General features: G+C 33.1%; 6 protein-coding genes across 12 annotated transcripts; 3 read left to right on the forward strand and 3 right to left on the reverse strand.

Annotated features, from left to right (window-relative positions):
* Positions 1-174: 174 nt before the first annotated feature.
* Positions 175-3,589, forward strand: LOC139107598 (coiled-coil domain-containing protein 22 homolog). Of its 2 annotated transcripts, none has more exons than XM_070665317.1 (8): positions 175-578; positions 883-1,054; positions 1,132-1,432; positions 1,524-1,765; positions 1,885-2,301; positions 2,384-2,824; positions 2,902-3,089; positions 3,196-3,589. In XM_070665317.1, exons 1-7 carry the CDS (start codon positions 529-531, stop codon positions 3,019-3,021), a joined length of 1,743 nt encoding a protein of 580 aa, XP_070521418.1. In that variant the 5' UTR covers positions 175-528; the 3' UTR covers positions 3,022-3,089; positions 3,196-3,589. The 2 variants fall into 2 exon arrangements, with proteins under 2 accessions (XP_070521418.1, XP_070521428.1); XM_070665327.1 differs by having other exon boundaries at positions 2,902-3,085.
* LOC139107617 (small ribosomal subunit protein mS27) lies at positions 3,574-7,626 on the reverse strand. Of its 2 annotated transcripts, XM_070665361.1 has the most exons (7): positions 7,535-7,626; positions 7,274-7,455; positions 6,903-7,027; positions 6,650-6,831; positions 6,273-6,490; positions 4,141-6,089; positions 3,574-4,061 (listed from the first exon to the last, which is right to left on the reverse strand). In XM_070665361.1, the coding sequence occupies exons 6-7, from the start codon at positions 5,215-5,217 to the stop codon at positions 3,774-3,776; spliced, it is 1,365 nt and encodes a 454-aa protein (XP_070521462.1). In that variant the 5' UTR covers positions 5,218-6,089; positions 6,273-6,490; positions 6,650-6,831; positions 6,903-7,027; positions 7,274-7,455; positions 7,535-7,626; the 3' UTR covers positions 3,574-3,773. The 2 variants fall into 2 exon arrangements, with proteins under 2 accessions (XP_070521462.1, XP_070521472.1); XM_070665371.1 differs by lacking the exons at positions 7,274-7,455; positions 7,535-7,626 and adding an exon at positions 7,106-7,250.
* Positions 7,627-7,782: 156 nt separating this feature from the next.
* On the forward strand, positions 7,783-9,664 carry LOC139107627 (uncharacterized). The gene is given in 4 exon segments (XM_070665384.1): positions 7,783-8,013; positions 8,016-8,410; positions 8,479-8,593; positions 8,670-9,664. Coding segments are annotated over 4 exon segments (849 nt in total). The 5' UTR covers positions 7,783-7,974; the 3' UTR covers positions 8,970-9,664.
* Positions 9,118-11,996, reverse strand: LOC139107606 (bleomycin hydrolase). Of its 2 annotated transcripts, XM_070665349.1 has the most exons (5): positions 11,786-11,996; positions 11,070-11,383; positions 10,156-10,983; positions 9,817-10,060; positions 9,118-9,742 (listed from the first exon to the last, which is right to left on the reverse strand). In XM_070665349.1, the coding sequence occupies exons 1-4, from the start codon at positions 11,793-11,795 to the stop codon at positions 9,845-9,847; spliced, it is 1,368 nt and encodes a 455-aa protein (XP_070521450.1). In that variant the 5' UTR covers positions 11,796-11,996; the 3' UTR covers positions 9,118-9,742; positions 9,817-9,844. The 2 variants fall into 2 exon arrangements, with proteins under 2 accessions (XP_070521450.1, XP_070521442.1); XM_070665341.1 differs by having other exon boundaries at positions 9,118-10,060; positions 11,786-11,995.
* A 428-nt stretch (positions 11,997-12,424) lies between these two features.
* On the reverse strand, positions 12,425-14,673 carry Poldip2 (DNA polymerase delta interacting protein 2). Its single transcript, XM_070657471.1, has 6 exons — positions 14,138-14,673; positions 13,682-13,837; positions 13,503-13,605; positions 13,088-13,429; positions 12,800-13,005; positions 12,425-12,711 (listed from the first exon to the last, which is right to left on the reverse strand). Exons 1-6 carry the CDS (start codon positions 14,227-14,229, stop codon positions 12,603-12,605), a joined length of 1,008 nt encoding a protein of 335 aa, XP_070513572.1. The 5' UTR covers positions 14,230-14,673; the 3' UTR covers positions 12,425-12,602.
* Positions 14,674-14,905: 232 nt separating this feature from the next.
* On the forward strand, positions 14,906-22,151 carry Pds5 (cohesin associated factor B pds5). 4 transcript variants are annotated; one of them, XM_070657155.1, is made up of 17 exons: positions 14,906-15,214; positions 15,966-16,123; positions 16,204-16,398; positions 16,523-16,713; positions 16,797-17,004; positions 17,127-17,633; positions 17,721-18,019; positions 18,101-18,443; positions 18,524-18,628; positions 18,738-19,157; positions 19,249-19,611; positions 19,695-19,926; positions 20,051-20,298; positions 20,375-20,671; positions 20,813-20,848; positions 20,968-21,018; positions 21,093-22,151. In XM_070657155.1, the coding sequence occupies exons 2-17, from the start codon at positions 16,043-16,045 to the stop codon at positions 21,147-21,149; spliced, it is 3,633 nt and encodes a 1,210-aa protein (XP_070513256.1). In that variant the 5' UTR covers positions 14,906-15,214; positions 15,966-16,042; the 3' UTR covers positions 21,150-22,151. The 4 variants fall into 4 exon arrangements, with proteins under 4 accessions (XP_070513256.1, XP_070513274.1, XP_070513279.1 ...); XM_070657173.1 differs by having other exon boundaries at positions 15,985-16,123; XM_070657164.1 differs by lacking the exon at positions 14,906-15,214 and adding an exon at positions 15,579-15,600.
* Positions 22,152-22,690: the final 539 nt, after the last annotated feature.

The following is a 22,690-nucleotide window of genomic DNA, read 5'->3' on the forward strand; positions in this document are numbered from 1 at the left end:
CCGCGCCGACGTGCCGCCGTGCGTCCACTACAGCGCCTCTACGCAATTTGGCGCACGATACGAATTTCAATCTTGCGAGATTCTTTTATCCGGCCCACAAATAGATAAGTATTGGAATTGTAGAAAAATTTTGAGAATACTGTTTTTATATCATTTAAAGAAATATAATGTTGAGCGCGTTTTCTTCTGTCCAATTGTTACAATAATTTCAACGTGACTGTCATAAGATTTGAGATTTTTTTATGGATTTTATGATTATTTTTTAATATTTTCTTATGTATACAGAGACAGCAATGAACAGGTTTCGTTTAAAACTCAAGTCCGTTCATTCTGCACACGTATGTATGTACGTAACATACGTACGCATACCCGTGCACACATGCGCGTGTCGTCATAAGTGTTCGCGAGCGCCTGTTACGCTCGCTGGAAGGTTAGATCCCAATGATTAAGTTGAGCCGGAGCTCATAAACACGCGATATAACGGGGCGGTAGCGACGCCTCTTCAGGATTTACAACTTTTTACGTAGGATGGAGGAGATTGACAATATAATAATTCACTCGCTGCGACAAATAGGCTGGTAAGTGTCCAGGCTCCGGCGGTTCCGATCAGGACCGCCGTCAGGAATTTCCTTTCTTCGCGACGACGGTATGGTGGGCGGTGTTTTCGCGACATCGTCGTATCGTCGGCACCAAAACGGATAAGAGTTTTTAAACATCAATACTGAGGTAACATATGGATGAGCCACAAAAGGACTAAGGAAACAAGAATGAGAGATACCTTATGTCTTCCTGCCTCGAAAAAACTTCAGAAAATATCATAGACTTACCAATTTCCACAGCTTTTGCCTCCTTCGTTATTATAAAGAAAATGTTCTTTTTCAGTGACATTGAAGAAAGCATAACAAATCTAAGTGGTTTTAACACTGAACTAGTTGTGGAAGCGACAGTAAGATGCTTAGAAGCAATAAGGCCAGGTCTAGGCTTGTCCACTGTACTACCTGTAAACATGGCAGCGCGCTTTCGGTTAGGCGCCACCCTTGCACAAACTTGCACAGTAAATTTTTTAATTTTTATTTACAAGTTAGGATTTATTTAATTTTGGTGAGTTTTATCAATTAATTATAATTACAGGAACTTGGATACAGAGGTGACATTGGCTATCAGACATTCCTGTACAATTCTGAAGCAGATCTGCGAAGAGTATTCATGTTTCTTATTGAAAAACTGCCAAAAGAAAGTGAGAAAACTGTAAACGAGTCCATCAGTAAAGTTGCTTTATTAGAAAAATCAGTAGCATCAGCAATATCTCATGGACTCTCAATACCATGGTTACCATATTACTGTCATAAAAAAGGGTTCAGAAATAGGGGAAGAGCAAGTGTTCCCTATGCATCTGTAAATATTGAAGTTCCAGTAGCAAGTATGAAGGATGGTAATATAAATATAATTTATGATATTAATATTGTATAAACCAAATTAATTCAACCTGAATGTCAAGAAACAGTATATTATTATTATTTCAGATTATAAGGACTACTGTATGCGCTATTTACAATCAGTGCCTGAACAAATGCACGACATTTCATGCTTTTTACCTTCAATGATATCACATAATGCAAAAGCGCTTAATATTTCTACAACTGATATTATGGAACGCATAAATTGGCTCAATAACCAACAGTCTGAAAAAACTGCTTATTCTAATACACATAACGTTGTCAAAGATTTTAGCAAATTTTTATCAGAAAAGACACAAACTTCAATAGTAAGTGTACAAGAAATAATTTTATATATCTTTCTTGTAAGAAAGGGAATAATCGTTATGATCGCTTTTAGCGGCAAATTATATTCCTCATATATTGATATAAATTATTAACTTTATAGGAATCTCAGGTGAAATCAGACTCTATAATGCATCCAGTGCTTCCAGACCAAGAAACATTGAAAAATGATGCAAAACAAGAAGTTGAAACAGAAAAAATAAAAGCAGACTGCGAAAATCTAAGAATAAATATAGAAGAATTACAAAACGAAATTAAAAAAATGACGACTAAACTATCGCAGACGTCGATAACTTGCCATAATGAAGAAAAAGAATTAAAAATTAATGAGGAACAAAAAAAAATCAAGGCAAAAGCATATGAATTGCTTCAAGATGGCCCAGCAAATATTAAAAAATTGGAATCTGCAATTGAGTCAACTACAAACAAATTAATTAGTTTAGCAAATCAATGGGAAAAGCATAGAGTACCTTTGATCATAAAGTATAGACAAGAACGAGAAAAGCATTCTACTAAAGCAGTAAGTATATAACATTAAAAAAAATATTTGGAACAACATAAAGTGTTATTTATATTTTATAAACGATAATATTTTTACATAGAATGCGAGCCAAAAGAAACTAGACGAGATAAAATTACTAAAAGAAAAAGAAAAAGAACTTGAAGAAGAATGTCGAAATAAGGATCAACAGTATTCACAGCTGGTCGCGGAAGTACAGAAACTTCCAAAAGAAGTAAATAGATCCGCATACACTCAACGAATCTTAGAAATAATAAATAACGTCAGAAAACAGAGAGATGAAATAAACAAAGTTCTGGCAGATACTCGTGAGATTCAGAAAGAAATCAATACACTTACTGGGAGATTGGAAAGATCCTTTACTGTCGTAGATGAACTGATTTTCAGAGATGCAAGAACAAACGAAGCTTCGCGAAAAGCTTACAAATTATTAGCAACTTTACACTCAGACTGCAATGAACTTGTCAGTTTAGTTGAAGAAACAGGTGCGACAATACGAGAAATTAGAGATTTAGAAGAACAGGTAAGATGTCAATAACAGAAAATTTAATAATTAGATTTGTGTAATGCAGGAAATCATAATTCACAAAATTTATTCAGATCGACTCCGAATCCGCTAAAAATGTCGGTGCTAACTTGGAAAGGATAACTGCCGATTTAAAACAGATGAAACAAGAAACCGCTGCATTAACTGCACAACTCCAGAGTAAAGCTACGTGATTGTTATATACAGTATTGTGGCATTTTGCGAATGGTAATATTCCGGACCAGATAGGAATCTAGTGCAAGTACAAAATTAATTTTTATCATAATGATATACAAATAAAAATATTAGAACATAACTTTTTTGTAGAATTATATAAAATCATAGACATTAATTTTGTTGTTTTACAGACGAATACAATCGAATATATCGAAGACCAAACATTTTTTAGCTACGCAACTGGCAAAATACATAAAGCGATATTGCTGGTGAGAATCTTTACGAATCTATGAAGTTGGTTGCTAAAAGAACGTGCCTTGGTCTGGAGTCGTCAGGCATTAGGTTTCTATTAGCCTTGGGCCAAGTGTATAATAAAGAATATGCTGTTAACATCAATGCTCAAAGAAACATTATTTGTTATAAAGCCTAATAATTTTTTAGCATCGAGTTCAACTTTCGTATTTCTTGCAACTTGATGAAGATCTGATTTACGGCTGTAAATAAAATAACTGCTATAAAATATTACACTTTCGAACAAAAACATGTACAAAATATAGAATGTGTACGAATAGTGGTAAAATCAAAGTTTATTTGATTTATACATATCCTTGAAAATTATTTTCATAAATACATATATGTGTAATTGACACATACATAATATCAAAATGCAATAACAGTTGTACTAATCTGTACTGATCTTTTTGTACATTACATATATAATTTTATCTCTTTATTTTTTATGATACACTTTCTTTTACTTTGATACATTTTATTTAATATCTGGTGGTATGTAGACCTGTTCAGCAATCAATTTTCTTAATTTCTTTTCACTTCTAGGTATAGCGCGGATACGTTCATCTTCTTTGCGTTCTCTTTCTTTTATCTTCTCGATTTGCAATTCAATTTCTTCTTCTTTGTCGAAAAATGTTAAAAGTTGTTCTTTTTCTTCTAAATCCTTCTTTATCTTTTCTATATTACTAATTCTTCTTTCTCTATCTATTGCTTTTATTTGCTCTTCTAATACTGAAGTTCTTTTTTTCTCCCAATTAAGGTAAGCCTGAAATTTTTAAGTACATATAATAATTTTTCAACTTATTATAAATATTAAATAATCAAATGTTTTTATTATTTATTACCTGACATTGTTTAGATATATCTTTTTCAACTTCTTCCTTTGCAGCTGTTTTAATAAGATTTTCCATTGCTTCAATAAAATTTTCTTTAAGATTTTGTTTGCTTTTTAACATAGATAATTGTGCTTCTACAAGTTTAAACTTTTCAGCATCTTGATCTTGAAGTGTACTATTATCTTTTGATATTAATTCAAATACTTCTTCATAAACAATATTGTCTTGCATTGTCTCTAACCATTTCTTTATTAAATTCAATACATCATCATACTTCTTGTACAATATTAAGCCCCTCAACTGGCAAGTTCTCCCTACAGCATCTGTTCTATGTTTCCCTTGAAAGTTTAAGGTCTTGCCAACAAGGTCTCTTGGATCTGTGAGATCAAAATGATCATCAAAATATGGATTTCTTAAATATTTTACTCGTACTTTTACTTCTTCTGTAGAGGTATCCACTGGAACTTCAGGTTTTTTCCAATCATCAGGATTTTCTAAATATTTGTGGCATGCATATATGCACAGTGCATTAGTGATAGGATGATCTGAATCTTCCTGCAGCATGGTTAAAGTTGCTACTTTTGCAGCAGAGGTATAATGTTGACTTTTTATAAAGTGATCCATAAGCATGTTATAATCGAAATTGTCAGGGAAGATGCCATAATTAAGCCTATCATTCAACACCTCGTGTAGCTCCTGGATGTAATTGTACTGCAACAAATATCGTATTACAGCATGGTGTGTTGAATCTAATATATTTGTCGTTTCTACCGATTGTCTGAGATTGTGCAGTATTTTTAGCATCTCATCGACGTACGTGTCGTCGGTTAAGCTGTTGACGAAGATGTCGACGTCGACGGCACTTATTTTGCCGACATTCTCATACTTTTGCTCTAACTGAACATACAATTTCGTCCAGTCAACTTTTTGTAACAACGGCGATTCCAGTCTGCGATTCCACGCCTCCTCGCACCGGTAAGCCTCTGATAAAAATTGTCTCTTTTGCAACCGTGTCGTGGTGAGATCCTTGGGGTCTCCACGACGGACTCGGCAGAGCTTATGACTAAGTCTGAGCGTTTTTAGCATCTCGTTTTTTTTAACTACTCGTGCGAAATCACATAACCTAGTCACATGTATATCGTAGAGCAACAGATGCCTTCCTGTAGTTTCTGTGTGGATTTATTTCAGAATTTTTGTCTTTGAATCTCCTTCCTTTTTTTTCTTTTTCAAATTATTAGCTGAATTAACAATATCTTCAATTCTGGATTAATAGCTACTTGTAGTACACATTACATTTCATTATATCCCGATAGTTAAAGCGGTATAACCAACACTGACAATAAATTTATTTGAGCGGACTCTACAATTTTGTCTTACATGCGCATAAGAGCACGTGTTCCGGTATATTATATTAATATTTATTTATTAATTTTTTTTTAATACATATTTGAAATAAATTGAAATACTTTGTCAAAATACACAATAAGTAATTTGCACATTTTTCTTTCATCTTATACATACAAGATTATATATACTTTTTTAATTCTTGAGTTACAACAAAGTTAGCGTTTTTATTTGTTGATCGATCATAAAATAAACGATGGCGAACTTGAAATTACATGATTATAAAAAAACTAAAAATAAAAATAATTGACAAGTTTTACTTACACAAGATCGTAGTTTTCGTTAATTACAACAAAAGTTAGCGTGTTTATTTGATGTGCACAAATTAAATAAACAATGATGAACTTAAGATTATAGAAGAAAAAAAAAAAAAAATTTGTCTTAAAGTCTACCCTTTGATATAAATTCAAAACATATTTTGTTGTGGAATATTAGATTTTGGAAGTTTATAATTAACAGGCATGAGAAAACCATCGGCAGTTTTATACTGGCTTCTTGAATCGGTCAAATGCCTGAATGTTTTATTGGTAGATTCCAAAGATTCCTCAGTACACCTATAAATAATAATAAAAATAAAAAATATTTTATTATCGTATTACTTATAATAAATATTTGAAATCTATAATTTTTTATAATACAACATATTATATATGTACAAAGTGAATTAAATAAATTTCAGAAGTTTTATTTCTTCAATGTCGTTTAAAGATGTATCGAAATAAGCTTCTGTATTTTACCTTGAGCTCGGGATTTGCATGGAAATACCGGAATCAGAAACTGGAGTTTTCATCAAATGGTATGTGGATCGTGGAGTTTCTTTTTGCATTCGGGAAAGTAGCATCTTCTTATCAAGTTCGTTTACTTCGTTCTTTAAATGCGCATACTTTTTCATCAGTTCTTTCATATTACGCTGTCCCAGCCAATATCGGTTTTTTAAAATCTCATATTTCTTATCCTTAAAGAACATAATTAGTACACAAAAAAAAATGGGAAACCAAGAAAAATATAATGTACGTATGAGAAATATAAAAAAGCCATGAGATAGACACAATAATACAAAATTCTAAAAAATTAAAATTAGAAAAAATTAAACTAAAGAAAGAAAATTATATACAAGCTCAATAAAGCGCTGCATTGTTATTTTCTCTTGATTGCTACGGAATGTGACCACTTTCAACAGCATTTCTAGAGTTTCAGGGAGTGATTGAAAATACGGAATCAGCTTTGGTACTAATGGTTCTTCCATTGCTATCGACATAGTACCAGCGCGTTGACATTGCGGACACAGTTTTTCGACTGTAAAAGTTGAAAAAAAAAGTAAAATAAATGCGAAAAATAAATACGAACTTTTCTTTCTAAAAATTTACCTTGCTCCAGACAAGTTCGGCAGGAGATATGACCGCACTGTGTAATATGATAGGGACGTTTTCCTCTGTACATCGGAGCGAAACATTTATTGCAGATAATCGATTTTCTTTCCATTTTGAAGATACTAAAAGTAGATTGTAAAATGTAATTTTTGTGAGATTACAGATGTCCGTCGCAATCCAAGCAAGTTATGAACACGTACACCGATCATAATTTCAGGCCAAATCAGGTAAATAACGATCTTTAACCGGGTCTTCTCTTCGTTACGCGTCAAGAGTAAATAAAAAAATTAAGTCAGGATGCCGTGTTTACTATGTATATTTATCAATCAGATGTATAATATATATGTATAGAGAAAATCGGAATTTACCTTGATATATGTATTCAACTTAATCGAACTACTTGTTCGTGAAAAAAGAAAAGCAATTCGAAATTGTTTAATGACACTAAGGCAAACACCATTTCAATACCTTACTGATCAAAGTGAAGGAAGTTATGCATTGAAGATGGCAATTTATTCGCCATCGATCCACCATCTTTCTTCAGCCCCTGCTAATTTCATAAAGTTTATAGATAAATAAATAGCCAAATAAAAAGGCAAACTTTTCTTTTAATTCAAAGTAAAACGAACTTGTATAAGAAATGCTCGTAAATAATTTTTATTGCGTATTCTGGCAAAGATTTACAGATCAAAGTTAATTTATAGTTATTAATTTGTTATACGATATAACACATACGTTAGCGAGATCAACTATCATTCATACAAATTAATTGATCGGTTTCTTAACGACTCGAATTAAATAACCTGTCTAACGTTTTTCTAATCTGTAATTTAATAATTGCTAGTACCTGACTAGGGAAATTCAAATTCACGAATAAGCCTGCGTGGACGACGCGTTATGGACGCGTTGAGCCAGCTGGGGAATGTGCATAATTGTCAATGGAGCTTAGACCGACGAGTTCAAATTTATTCACGAACCTCGATTTCAGATGATCCTTAGATCGAGGCTTTCCAGTTAATCGCAAGGCGATTTCATCTTTGTCGACGGGCTTTTGATAAACGTCAGTGTCATGAGGAGCATGCCCAGTGAGATAACACTGCAAAATATTTAACGTTTCATAAATCAAGCCAAGAGATGAACGATCGCATACGATTTCTTATATACAGAGATCGTACGATTTTTGATGATGTCACTGTCAAGTTACAAGGTGTATTCAGAAATGAGTACAGTGAGAATGGCGAGTGGGTCACGCCATTTACAGCCGGCAATCATGTTTGTATATCCAAATTTACAAAGCCAGCATATCTGTGCAGAAGAGGACTCAATTCCTACCTCGTCTCTGCCTACGTTGCAACGCTATCCAAGTCGTATGTTTATCGTAGAAATGCCATGAGGATATTGAAACACTTTCGAACAGCATGTGACAAACCCTTTGATACAGAGCATTCACAGATAATACTTGTAAGATTGAGACGACCAAGAAAGCAATTTTTGGACTACAAATGGCAAGTTTTGCAGTGATTGTACAATACCATTTAAACTGTTACAGTCTTTTATATTTATCCTTTCTTAGGAGCGAAAAATTAATGCAAATGGTTGTAGAGAGGCAAGAAGCTGATCATGCCATGTCTTGGCTGTCCACTCTTGGAGGAGCGTTTTCTGCACTGGGGGAAGAGTTTGAACACTGTGTAAGTTACGCTTGACTTTCTCATTAAATATACTGTACAATATACTTTTGTTTAATTAAATGAATTTTATGCATAGGCCACAATGGCAGGCAAAATCTCGGTAAAGCAGTTTGAATTGGCATCGCGTCTTGACAATCCTCTACTCATTGCCCGTTGTAGATTGTATGCTGCCTTGAGCCTTATACAACGTGGATACTTTAATACTCCAAAGTACATGATACAAAAAATTTACAAACTTGCAATTAAAGAAAACGACGTTCGTCTTAAAAACATGTGTCAAGGTGTATGGGCCAAACTGCAATATAACTACAAGCAATATAAACAGCGAAAGAAATCTCTGTTGTTGAAAAATTTACATATATCATCAGAGGTTTAGAAAATTTATTGTCTGTGTTTTGTAAAGTATTGATAATATATTATTTTACAAACAAGACATTAATTCCCAAGCTTCTTTAATACTATCTTCTCGATTAAAATAATTTCGAAATATACAAAGTAAAAAATAATAATAAAATAACGACAGCTTATTGAGCAAAATTTTTTAATTATATCGGCAAGTCTTTATTAAATTTTACATATCTATCTATTTATACCATCTCTATTGCTTTTTTTTTATGTAGTGTACATACATGTATAAATTTTAAAATTAACATATAAAGAAACACGAGCGCTTTTATACATGCTTGTTGCACATTGCTGCACTTAATGAAAATTCATTAAATTGCAAATATGCATACGACGGAAAATTGTTTGCAGTCTATTTATTTTCGTTTATATGAGATGTAATTTGTCGCGCAAGTTAAAAACGAAGTATTGAAATAATTATTTGGTAAATATGCTTAAGACCGATGTATTATTTTCTATTAAGTATACGACGCACGCAACGTAGCACTCTTTATTTTCGTACATACGTTGCACGATCGAAAATGCGGATTTTTTTCTGCACGCGTAAAACTATGATATTTATTTTGCGATGTCAAATATGGTAACTCATACATTCAGTCTTGATGATTGAACTAAACGTTGCCCTCGTATACTGTAATAAATAAAAAAAAACGGACTTACAATTCATATGAGTCACTTATCAATACTAATGCATCCTCTTGTATAAGGTATAAAATATTGGTATATTTTGTACAATCACTGCCTCTGGAATTTTTATTAGATACTTCGTTTATCGTGTTATACTTGAAATTCTTTGTTTGTAAAATAAAACGGCTTGCCATTGCATTTAATTAAATCACTTTAACATCAATGAGCGAGTGTGCCCATGGGATCCCAGGCTGGCAAAACAATGGGTTCTTGATTGAATACAGCCAATACATCCGCGGGTACGTATTTTTTATCTACGACCGCTTCGAAGACGAATTCGGCGAACCAATCGGTTGTCACGACCTGATAACCTTTTTGCCCGTGATCCTCACCCCATGAATTCTCTATCCGGAACTTCTTTATCTTACCTTCACGCTGAAATAGAATAGTATTCACGTATTAAATATATCATCAATAAATATTACTTAAATTATTTTATGCATTTAACATAAATATTTGAAAATATTTACATCTATTGACACGGCTGTAAATGCCATCGCATGTACCATCATAGAATCTCCATAACGCAGTCTATCAGCCTTTGAAAGGCCGAGATGAATATCAGTGCCAAACATCAGTTCAAAGTTGTAAGTTTTTACATCATGAATACCATGTTTGTCTATTAATCTTTTGTTAACATCGCAACCAAACCAAACAGGTTCGTTATCTTTAATACTCTCGGCGCATAGTTTCATCAGTAAATTTACCGGCTGATTATTATAACGGGTAGTTTTTCCATTCACAACATTTCCCAAACAGTCCACGGTATAAAGTTTTCCGTAAGGATTACCCGGACGTGGATCAGTTACCAAGCATACTTTATCGCTCACATTGTAATAAGGTTTCACACAGTTTTTGTAAAATTCCAGTGGTGTGATTGGACCCACACAATTATAATTCTTAGACTTGTCATAGTACTCCCATGTAATCTTCTCGGGAGGTACGCCCAAACAAATACCAATTATTCGATAAATCACCGTCATTTGCTCGGTTATTCGCGTCTTTAATTCATCATCAGATGCATTGTTATCGATCATATCCCGCAGAACCTTGGCATATTCTCTTAATTTGCTTTTCAGCAGGCTGTTCATACGAACGCTAGACTCGCAGCTGTACGATTCGGGGAAACATGTTTTCGGCACAACACCGTGTCTAGTTATTAGGTTTACGATCATGTCCCATTGGCCGCCGTCGCAAGTGGGATCAGTCAACAGAAAGTTAACCAAGCGACCTTCAACTTGCTCGCCACGTTTTGCAGTGTTTACAATATTATGTAGAAAATAATTGCAACGTTCTACCTGTAAGAAAAATACAGCTTGCTGTAATGTCACAGTATAGACAAACGGAGAATTCACCGTTATCTAAAAATTAACATATACGAAACCTTATCCCAGAAAAAGAGATAAGCCTGGCTGAACTCAAACTCATCTAGATTGTGTTGCTTCATAAAGCTTGTCCTCATGACATTTAAGATAGCAAACAGCCAGCATCTTCCCGAATTCTTCTGGTTAGTTACAGGCTTGCCTTCTGTCTCGATCTTATGGGTGAAGACGTGATGGCTCTCCTCCAGGATCTTTCTCGAGGCACACGCTTCAATAGGATTGGTCTTGGTGCAGACATTCTGCGCCAACACATTACGGCTATCGGCGTAAAACTTGGCACGTAGCTGATCGAGAACCTCGGGCGTTAGCTCGGAGCCTGTTCAGGGGCAATTTTATTTAAATTTTTATTCGTTGTCTTTTCCATTGTGACGACGTATTGTAACAAAAAAAAATACACGCTATCATCATCAGATGCGTCGGTAAACATTTGCATTCGAAACAAAGATATCGCAAACAAATTAGTGCAATCTGATAACGTCGATGACTGAGGGGAATCTGCATGTCAAAATTATTAATAGCATTTGAGGGTGTGGCTTCATTTCAAAAATGATAAAAATTGGATATTGTCGAAAAGGTTAAAGCTAGTCAGTTACATACATTTTCGCGTCTAATTCGAGACCTACAGGAGAAAAAAACGAGCACTTTTACACCGAGGATTCTTATTTGCGTCTAAACTCTTTTTCCGGTGCATAATAACGTATATACATGTGCAACTTACAAACAACCATCGTAACGGAAACAGAGAGCAAATCCAAGGAACGCCAAAAACAGTCGAGAACTTTCGAGCAATTGCGCTGCGCTCCACTAGCCTGCGTTTAAGGAAGTGGCGCAGGCAGGGCACACCTCGCCTTTTATCCTGTGATCGATAGACAAAGCAAGATCTATATCGCTTTATCTCGCTCACTCTCTCCCTTTTCCCAGCATCAAACAACAGAAACGCGCGATCCGTACGTCTTTTATCTGGAGATCTTTTTAAATGATTATGCAACTTTACCCATCAAGCACAACTTTCCCGATGCATTCGTGAATAAATAAATATTTCGAAAGCATGATCGAATATATAGATCATGAAAAATTTCTTTTCTATAATTTATTATTTTTTTAATCTTCTCAATGGTTTTTTAATATTAGCTATCTTTTACTTAGCATTTTTTAATCTTAAAAATTTTTGAAGCAAAAATTTTACAATAAAGTTGAGAAACTTTTAAAAATAATATTTTCTCTGTATTTACATAATTGTTATTTCAAAAATTTTTTTTTTTTTTTACATTTATGTACATTATCAAATTTCATTAAGATTAGTTTTTGTCAAAATAAATTTTTTTATAGGAGTTTGGAACAGGTTTTTGAAAGAATATTTATATATACATTATAATTTTATTGAAACCATCTGCAAAAAAGTTTCAAAAATTATCACAAGACTCAGGCTTAGATCAATGTCGATTGTATTTGAAACTATATATTATTCACCTAATAGATGTTCATATATTTAGCTAATTAGTTATCGCTTATAATTATTAAGCTGTTCTTCAAAATCAGATATCTACGGAAGGGCTAGATGGCTCCGCTTTCGATTCCAAGGAAAACGGTGGTATTCTACAATCGAATGCATACCCGTCTTCCCTTTCCATCCTAAACGTTCCCCTAAAAACAAAGTCATTAAAGAATTACAACAAAAAAAAACAGGTAATTATATCTTTTATCTTATTTACAATTACATAATCATGCTCACCACATGTGACCACTAGGAGCTTGTAAGCTCACATGACTACTGTATTGAAAAGCAGGTAAAGTTTTTGATAGTACAGGTTCTTGACCAACAACTCCTCTTCCTCTAACAGTTTCCAAAGTACCCGATAGGCTGAAAATTCTCCAATGTCTTTCGCGCAATTGTACGCTCAACTCACCTAAATTCTCTAATCTGATGCAATAACGCCACTGTAAAACAAAAAATACAATGACGAACTGATATTCAGTTCCTTTTTCAAATTGAAAACATTTGACTTTGTAGTTAGCTCACCCAGTATACCGAAGTGGTTTGACTTTCTCTGCAACCCATGTAGAATGGTATTACAGTAACGCGAATATTTTCAGTCGTTTCTTTATGTACATCTGACAATTCAAGCCATGGATGATTTTTTTTTTGCCACGTGCGAAGAGTTTCTTGAGCTACAAAGCATGGCTCTTTATCTGAGTGATAAGTTAAAAATTTATCAAACAATTCATGTTGCAGTGCTGCTTTTGCATTGGTGGTATATGGCAATACATCTTCATGAGCAACATAATCTAATCCTGGAATAGCATACAAGCTGCGACTACTTTCATGGTTACCCAAAAAAGTAACTGCCTCTGTTTGAGCACGCTACAAAAAATATATAAAATGTTATTACATTATATGTTAATCACGGTAATATCAGTTTCTAAATAATACTTACTATGTAAGGACAATCGCGTTGATCAATTAAAACTTGGTAGAATGTATGTGTTCTGCCTTTTACTTCTTTCTCACCACCACTGTTAAATGTGTTGTTATCCTTTCTGCAATAACATGTATATGCACATTTATGTACAAAATGAACAAATATATTCATCTAAATAATTAATCCATACATACTCATCCTTCTTACTAGATATATCTCTGTCATATACTCTTGCCAGCCATGGAAACAGAATTACACCTCTATAACCAAAGACTCTATGTAAGATCAATTGGCCTGTGTCATATTTCCCTTGTAACTTTGGAGTTTCTAGTTTGCCAACTTCATGTAATCTGCAAATATAATTATTATTAATTATGCATATATTTTTTTACAGATATAACATAAATGTATATTTTATGTTTTAACAATATTTGAATGGACAATGTACCACCCTTCCCTTTTATCTTTCCTTCTTTTCTTCCCTTTCTTTCTCTTCTAAAGCCATAATCCTGTAGCATAAACAGGAGAAAGAAAAACTAATTTTTGATAATCAAGTTACAGTGAATCACAAAGTCTTTCTTCGTTAACCGTCAGTTGTGACACACGATTATTTGTTTAACAATCTATAATTTCATTTATTTGATACGTACTTGATATATCGCACGTGCTGTATGCGTGTTATGGGCGTCTTTAGAAATGATCGTTTCAAGTTATAGCCAACAAGATTCCACACGAGTTCCATAGTTGTCTGGAGATTATCGCTAACACTTAAAGTGACTTGGAGGGATTTTACGTCGCAGGATGGAAGACCGCGGTCAACGATCGCTGCTGCTGCGTTGACATGTCTACTAAATTTTAGGAACCATTCGAGAATACACCGGACTGGAGGTTATACTGTTTATATCGCCGATAAATTTGTAGGAGACGGTGAGGAAAGGGGAAAACACACGGTTAAAAAAAAAATTAGATATACGTATACGTGCATCCAGCAAGTCTGTTTTTTTTAACTGAACTGGTCGTACAATTTACCCTTTTCTCTCCACATGGGCTGTTATAAAGATGAGGCTATTAATTCTTGATGGAATAAGTCTATTTGTATTTCAGTCGGAGAGTTGTTTAAATAACCATCGTATGATCCAAAGACGGTAAAATTTATTTTTGAGGGAACTTATCGTATATATAATAAAAGCGCGCTTATAATAATGGCCGCTGCCGGCCGCAGCACGTTATCGAATGCCTCTCGCGTCGAGCGAGAAATTGAGAGTATCGACTTTAAAATACGCGCGGGATCGACGGCAACTTAGCGTCGTGAGACGCGCCATGTCCACCAATTGGATCACAGGGCGAGGCGGGCCGGTGATGTAGCGACGCATCGCATTGCGCCGCCGTGGTCGGCGAACTTTAGAAGATCGAATTGCGCTGTCGCGTCCCTCGGCACGCTTAACCGCGTACTGGAACGAAACTCTCGCCGCAGTTCTCTCATCGCCGACGCTCTGTTTCTACTGACCATGCCAAGTGTTTACGAAAAATCGCGCGGATTACGTCGCGGGCGATACGCACGCACTTAGTTGAGAAACCGGGCGGCCGGAAACCGCGGCTTTCTAAGCCCGTGTGTGAGTGCACCTCGTGAAAGGCAAACTACCGCGCGGCGGCTCGTCGAGGGATATATTTTCCTTTATTGATATTTTCGGTGTCACGGGCTCTGCGGTGCCTATGCATATCTCCAGGTAATGTATGTGACCACGTCGGTGCTGTTCATTCCCCTTTCCCGCCACAGCGTTCCCGATCCCGCCAGCACCTCGCGAGGCTCCGTTACGCGAGTATCTTGTTTACGTCGTGGCTTGTATACGTGCACGGCGAGCACACATAACCTCGAAACTAACGGCCCCGACGACGGTTGTCCGGCGCTCTGATAATCAGTACGGTTGTTAATTTGCCGATACATTGTTGAACAATTCCGCATTTTATTCAGCTCACGTTCAATCCGCTTATTTGTGAATCGAGGAAAATGTATCTGGTGTTTTTTCCAAAATATGTTACTCAATATACTGTACAAAAGACTTCCTAATTTTTATTAATTATCTAATCCAGCATTTGGATTATTACATTGATGGTTTGGGTTTAAAATATTATGATTTGTAATTTGTAAGCCTTGTATAAAATCAGGTATCACTAATATACCTTAAATATTAACATTGAGTGTTATATTAGACAAGATTTTTTTAAGTCTACTACAAGTACATTATAGAATTCTCTCAAATAATTTCTAGAAAGTATAATTTAAAAGATATCTTATAAGAATTTTATAGACTTGTGTAGATTTATATAAATTAAAGATACTTTTTTTTTTTCTTTAATGTTGTATTTGTGAAACAAGATTAAACTGTGAAATGTAGCACATATATGACATAAGATATTGATAATATATAAAATACTACATTATATATTGTGTGATATATAAAAAATATTACATTACAGAATTTGGACTGTGTTCTAGAATACATTTAAAGCCTAAGTGGTTTTGTTACATTGGATTGATTTATTAAATAGCCAGTATGTCTGAAATAGTATACCCACAAGGGTGTAGGTCGGTCACTGAAGATTTAGGTCCAGATGAGTTGATCAGGAGACTTAAGGTACAATCAGAGGATATAATTTACAGCTATAATAAATAATTTATTGTAAGATATAATATTAATATGTAACAAATATGTAGACATTAGCACATACATTGCAAGCTATGGGACAAGATGAAGGAATGTACCAACAATATATACCACTGGCATTACATTTGGCAGAAGAACATTTTTTGATGCATCAAAGTAAAGATGTACAATTATTGATTGCTTGCTGCATCGCAGATGTCTTAAGAGTTTATGCACCTGAAGCTCCTTATAAAGATGCTGATCAGGTAAATTGAAATTATAATTACAATAGACCATTAAAGAATAATTTATTAATCATTTATATAAGTTAACTTGATATTGTTTATTAATTGAATTAAACAATTTATTGTTTCTAACATGAATTTTTAGGTGAAAACAATATTCTTGTTCCTAATTAAACAACTGGCAGGTTTAAAAGATCCTAAAGATCCAGCTTTTAAGAGGTACTTTTACCTACTTGAGAATTTAGCCTATGTCAAATCATTTAACATGTGCTTTGAATTGGAGGATTGCCAAGAAATTTTTTGCGCATTATTTTCCCTTATGTTTAAAATCGTAAAGTGAGTATACCCAAATATAAAAACATTAAAATATATTGTTAAAGTTTCTGCAATGTAATATAAATAATATAATTTATTTTTAGCGATGAACACTCCGGCAAAGTTAAAAGCTTTATGCTAGATGTTTTATGCCCACTCATTACCGAATCGGACATTGTCAGTAACGAACTTTTGGATATTATACTTATGAATATCGTAGAACCAAACAAAACACAAAAGAAGAATGCATATTTGCTAGCTAAAGAGTTGGTAATCAAATGCAGCGATACATTAGAACCATACATTCAAGCGGTAAGTAAGAAATGTTAAAAATTCTAAATTAAAAATTCATGAAACAAACGTGTTAATTTTTTTAAAGATATTTATAAATAGTTATAAAGATAACAATACTAAAACTTTAAAATATCTTACAGTTTTTCAATCATGTATTAATATTGGGTAAGGAGGAAAAAAGCTTACAAATTTGTAAGAAGGTATACGATCTAATTTACGAGTTGAATCATATATGTCCGAGTGTCTTGCTGTCCGTCCTCCCGCAATTAGAGTGTAAATTAAAATCCTCTTCTGAGAATGAAAGATTGGGCGCTGTAGCATTGCTGGCTAGAATGTTTTCCGAACAGGGCTCGCAATTAGCCGTACAACATACACAATTGTGGCGGGCATTTTTGGGACGATTCAACGATATTAGCGTATCTATTCGTATTAAATGTGTACAGTATTCAATGCATTTCTTGCTAAATCATCCTGAATTGAGAAAAGACATCACAGATACATTAAAACTAAGACAACACGATGCCGATGAAAGTGTTCGCTATGAAGTTGTTATGGCTATAGTGACAACTGCCAAACGAGACTTCGAAGTTGTATCAGATAGTGAAGATTTGCTCGAATTTGTTAAAGAAAGGACCTTAGATAAAAAGGTAGAATTCTAAATTTAACAAAGTTATTTAAATTTAAATTGAATATTTAAGCTTATGGCTTTAGTTTATTAATAATAATTTTTTTAGTTTAAAATACGAAAAGAAGCAATGTCTGGCTTGGCTATGATATACAAGAAACATTTGAACGATGCTGATGTGCCACAGGCTACAAAAAAGGCGGTTATTTGGATAAAAGATAAAATCTTACATGGTTATTATATGGCAGGCATGGAAGACAGATTGTTGGTAGAAAGATTGTTAAATACGTGCCTAGTACCTTACCAGCTGGAAGCTGAAGAGAGAATGAAAAAGTTATACCATCTTTTGGGTACAATTGATGACCATGCCTCTAAAGCATTTGTGGAACTTCAGAAACATCAGCTTGCGTATGTCATGCATTAATTATTTTAATATTTGTAAATTATCGTAAAATACATCTTCTTTACGTTAATTTTATATATGTTTAGCGTACGAAGGGCAGTAGTTGAATGGATAGAAATTGTGAAAAAACCCGATGCTAAAAATGAGTTAATGACGAAAGTTCATCAAATATCGCGTTTCCTGCCGGATCCTATGAAAGTGCAGGAGTTTCTTCAAAAATTTAGTACTCATATGAAGAAAGACAATAGACTATTACAGGAAATGGAAACAATTGTGCAACCGAATGTCTCTTGCAAGGAATGCGCTGAAACAATAACTAAGGTTTTAAAAAAATTGGGACAACCTGTTATGACTAATTTATATTATAATACAATTAAAATGCTACTTGAAAGAGTAAGTTCTGTCATGATTGATGAAGAGGCAATTCGGGTAAGTATTTTTCAAAGTCTATTTTATTAATTTTCTTATTTATAAAGACGTTTAAATATCTATGTATGTTTACAAATCAGGTTTTGATCGGATACGTCTTAGATTGTTTAAAGGGAGGTAATGTGATAGAAGAAGTTGGTCTTAATCCAAATAATGCCGGGGAAAAAGGATTAAGGCTATTGGTGGTAAGTTGATATAGTAAAAAAATTAAATGTTTGAATGCGTATATTACTTTAATATAATTTTTTATAGTAAATTATTTTGAGTGTAAAAACGTTATCTAAAATATTTCAGATGCTTTCATTTGTATTTGGTCCACATTTCCTACACAACGATATTTTGATGCAATTGGTTAATTTGCTTGAATTGGAAGACGAGATGGTAGCACCTTTAGTTCTCTCTATTTTTACGTTTTTGGGAAAATATAAACCTTTATTAGATGTAGCACCGGATATTATGAATCTTATGGTACCAAGGTGCAAGAATTTTGCCGAGACAGGAACACCAAAGCAGGCAAAACAAGCTGTGAGATGTTTATTCGTCAATATGACCAATATTCACGACAATATTTTCCCCGAGATCATTGAGAGAATTAAGAACACGTTGACGCCAACATCAGAATATTATCGGACGTCTATAGTCACGTTAGGCCACATAGCGTATAATTTGCCAGACAAATATCAAGTACAAATAAAAAATATGGTGTCCAGAAAAGTAAGTGCAATAAACTTGTAAAGTTAATAGATAAAGTTTTTCTTAACGCTTTTTAACGCTTCTATACATGAAATACTTTTTACTTCTATAGATAGTTAAAGAATTACTAGTGAAAGAAAGCAACGAGCAAACTTCTGAGGCTGTCGAAGGAGATTGGTGTAAAGAAGATGAATTACCCGAAGAAACACGATGCAGACTGGAAGGCTTGAAATGCATGGCTCGTTGGTTATTAGGATTGAAGACTGACGTTTTGTCAGCGCAAAAAACATTTAGAATGTTGAATGCTTTCATGGTGAACAAAGGTGACTTGTTGTCTCAAGGACGTTTAAGTAAAGCTGAAATGAGTTGGCTGCGCTTACAAGCAGGCTGTTCAATGTTGAAAATATGCGAACAGAAGGGTGTTGGTGACCAATTTACAGCAGAACAATTTTATAATCTTTCACAACTCATGATGGTATGTTTATTGTAACTTTGGTTCTATATTGCATAATAAAAAATAATTATAATTTATTTTAATATATTAATTTTATATATTAGGATGAAGTTCCTCAAGTCAGAGAAGCTTTCGGTAATAAACTGCATAAAGGTCTAGGAAGAGGAATTCCGAACAAATGTCTACCACTAGATTTCATGGGATATTACGCTTTGGCTGGCAAGGAACAAGATAAAAGATTAAAATGTGTATTAAAGACATACATGCAAACAGATATAAATAAACGAAGGGATTATGTTAAAACTCTTTCATTGGGCACTGTTGAACGAGCCATGGGTAAGAAATTAAATAGCAAGACAAGTAGAATTTAAGACAAATTTCGTGTAATGCTATATTTACTCTATTTTATCAAATTATTATTTAATTTATAAATGTTTTTATTATTTTTTCTATTTCTCAGATCAATTACCCCATATTTTGCCGGATTACATGTTAGTATTCGCAGTACCTATTCTTGCGCATGATCCTGAATTCACGAGTCATACAATAGTGAGTCAGCTGAAAGCTATTCAACAATGTCTTTGGTTTATTTTGGAGCCTCTCATTATGAAGAATGAATTTTATTGTTATGGATTTTACAAAAATCTTGTAGAACGTATGAAGAGTCACAAAGACGCATTGAAACCCGAAAACAACGAAACAAATTATGTGATTATCATAAATTAAATTTATTTAGTTTATTTCAATAATTGTTCGTGAAATAATTTTTTTTTATTTTATATAGAAATTGTGGGCTGTTTGTGACTTGGCAATGAATGTAATATACACCAAGACTACCAATTTTGACATGAAAGAATTTCCAAGTGAAACACGGATTCCTACGATGTATTTTAAACGGTCAGACGAAACTTCGCACAATCAGAAAAATTACTTACCTGCGGAATTACAAGTGAACATGATGAATCCAAAAGGAAAGGGATCATTCCACAACACACACACAGTTAGTGACAGACCACAACGTAAGACTAAATCCAAACAACAAAAAGAAGTTGGCATTGGACCTAATGAAACAGATGCAAGGGTAAGATAATTAAAATAATTTTGGAGTTATTTAAATACAGTTTTACTTTGAAATTTTAGTTATATTACTATAACGTTAATAAAATAATTGTGATAAAACATCAGAAATTTAATATTTCGAATATATATAATTGATTTCAAGCTGCAAGTTGGAGAAATGGAATGTATTGATGCACAGGTAACTTCGACAAAATAGAATAACATTGTGTGTTCTTGGTTTTTCTTTTCTTATAATTATTTTAATGTTTATTGTGAAAAATGTATTAGTAGAATGTACTTAAATAATTTTATTTGCAGCCTGCAGAAGCATCAGAAACTAGGATTCAACTTCCTGGTTTAGAAGAAGAGGTAAATTCTCTCTTCTGTTACACTTTAAAGAGTTTGACGCGAAATGCTTAATATATTGTTTTTCTGTGTTATAGATTGAGGAACCACCTGCGAAAAGAGCATTAAGAGAATCTGATAAAGTAAATAAATAATTTAGTGATCGGACTATACCCGGGGAACATTGGGACGGGAAAAGACTTAAAGAACACGATGATAAAAAAAATTAAAGAAACTAAAAGATACTTTACAAATTAGAAAACAATATTTTGATTATATATAACAATTAATAAACCTAAGTCGTTTGTGTATTTCTAGAGTATAAGCTGTTAAGATTACGACAAAGGAATGTCAAGCTTACAATGCAAAAAATACTTCGGATTTACAATTTGTGACTAAAAAAAAAAAAAAAAGAAAAAAAAAGAAAAAAATTAGAACAAAAAGTTGATTAATTTTTGCAATTATATATAATAAATTCGTAAATATGTTTGTTTCGTTGATAACGAATTATTAAATATTCCATTATATTTTTTTCACATTTGTGCGTGACAGAACGCATTACAGCAAATATAACAAAAACGGCCCGTATATAACCAGAATAAACATTTTGTACAATATACATTCTTTTTTAAATTAATTTTGGATCGAAGCTCTTATTCAGTATATGATCATTACCATTTTTGCACCGACATAGAAACATTACTTTATATCTCGCTCATGTTTAATGACTATCGTAAGATTTTACTAAAAATAGCATCATTTTAAACAAACGACTATAACTATTGCCAATATACTTTATTAATAAATAAATAAAAAAAGAGTAAACATTTCTTTTTAAAGAGAAATATACCAGATATATCAATTAAATCATCACTTTATAAAGAGTCAAGGAGAATACTATAGTTTTGTCATAAAAGGTACATACTAGATAAGAATTTGTGTGTCTATTGGCTTTGCGATCCAAAGTTGTTGGTTTTTAATAATGTAATTATTGCCACGCTTTAGTCGCGATTATTTTAATTGATACACATTAAATATAATCTATGTGTAACAATAAAGAAGAAAAAAAAAAAAAAGAATTGCGAGAACATGCGAAAACCTGCAACTTTTGTATTTATAAATAAACATAAAATATTAAAATTACCGATTGCGAAACATTATTGCGTAATACCTTAATTTATGACAATGTATATGCAATTTTCACAATTTACAAACATGAAGAGATAAAACGCGTTTTAATTTTATTTATTAAATATTATAAATATTCAAAAGTTAGAAAAAAGACTTTGGAATGTGAATCTATGGAGAATAAAGTTTAAGTAAAATGGGCCTATATTTTAAAGTTTTAAGTTTTCAGCATTATAATCACTAAACTTAAACATTCAACTGTCTTAAAAAAAATTTAAACATGAATGAAAGCTGCGAATGAACTAATGAATGGTGATGAATGATTGAAATCGCATAAATATTATAGAATTATCATATACCTATTACCTTTTTATAGAAATTACAGTACAATGCATTTTCCTATTGTTCACAATTTTTCAGATTTATAAAGTGTTTTTTCTCCTTTTATCATTAAAATATTTGTTCTTTTTTATATATATCAATTCTTACATTAGATATATGCTTCACATTAATCGTGAATTATTTATTAAATTGATTGATGATAAAATAATTAAAATACAAAATATTT

This window comes from Cardiocondyla obscurior, linkage group LG01 (assembly GCF_019399895.1).
Source record: "Cardiocondyla obscurior isolate alpha-2009 linkage group LG01, Cobs3.1, whole genome shotgun sequence".
Classification (NCBI taxonomy): domain Eukaryota; kingdom Metazoa; phylum Arthropoda; class Insecta; order Hymenoptera; family Formicidae; genus Cardiocondyla; species Cardiocondyla obscurior.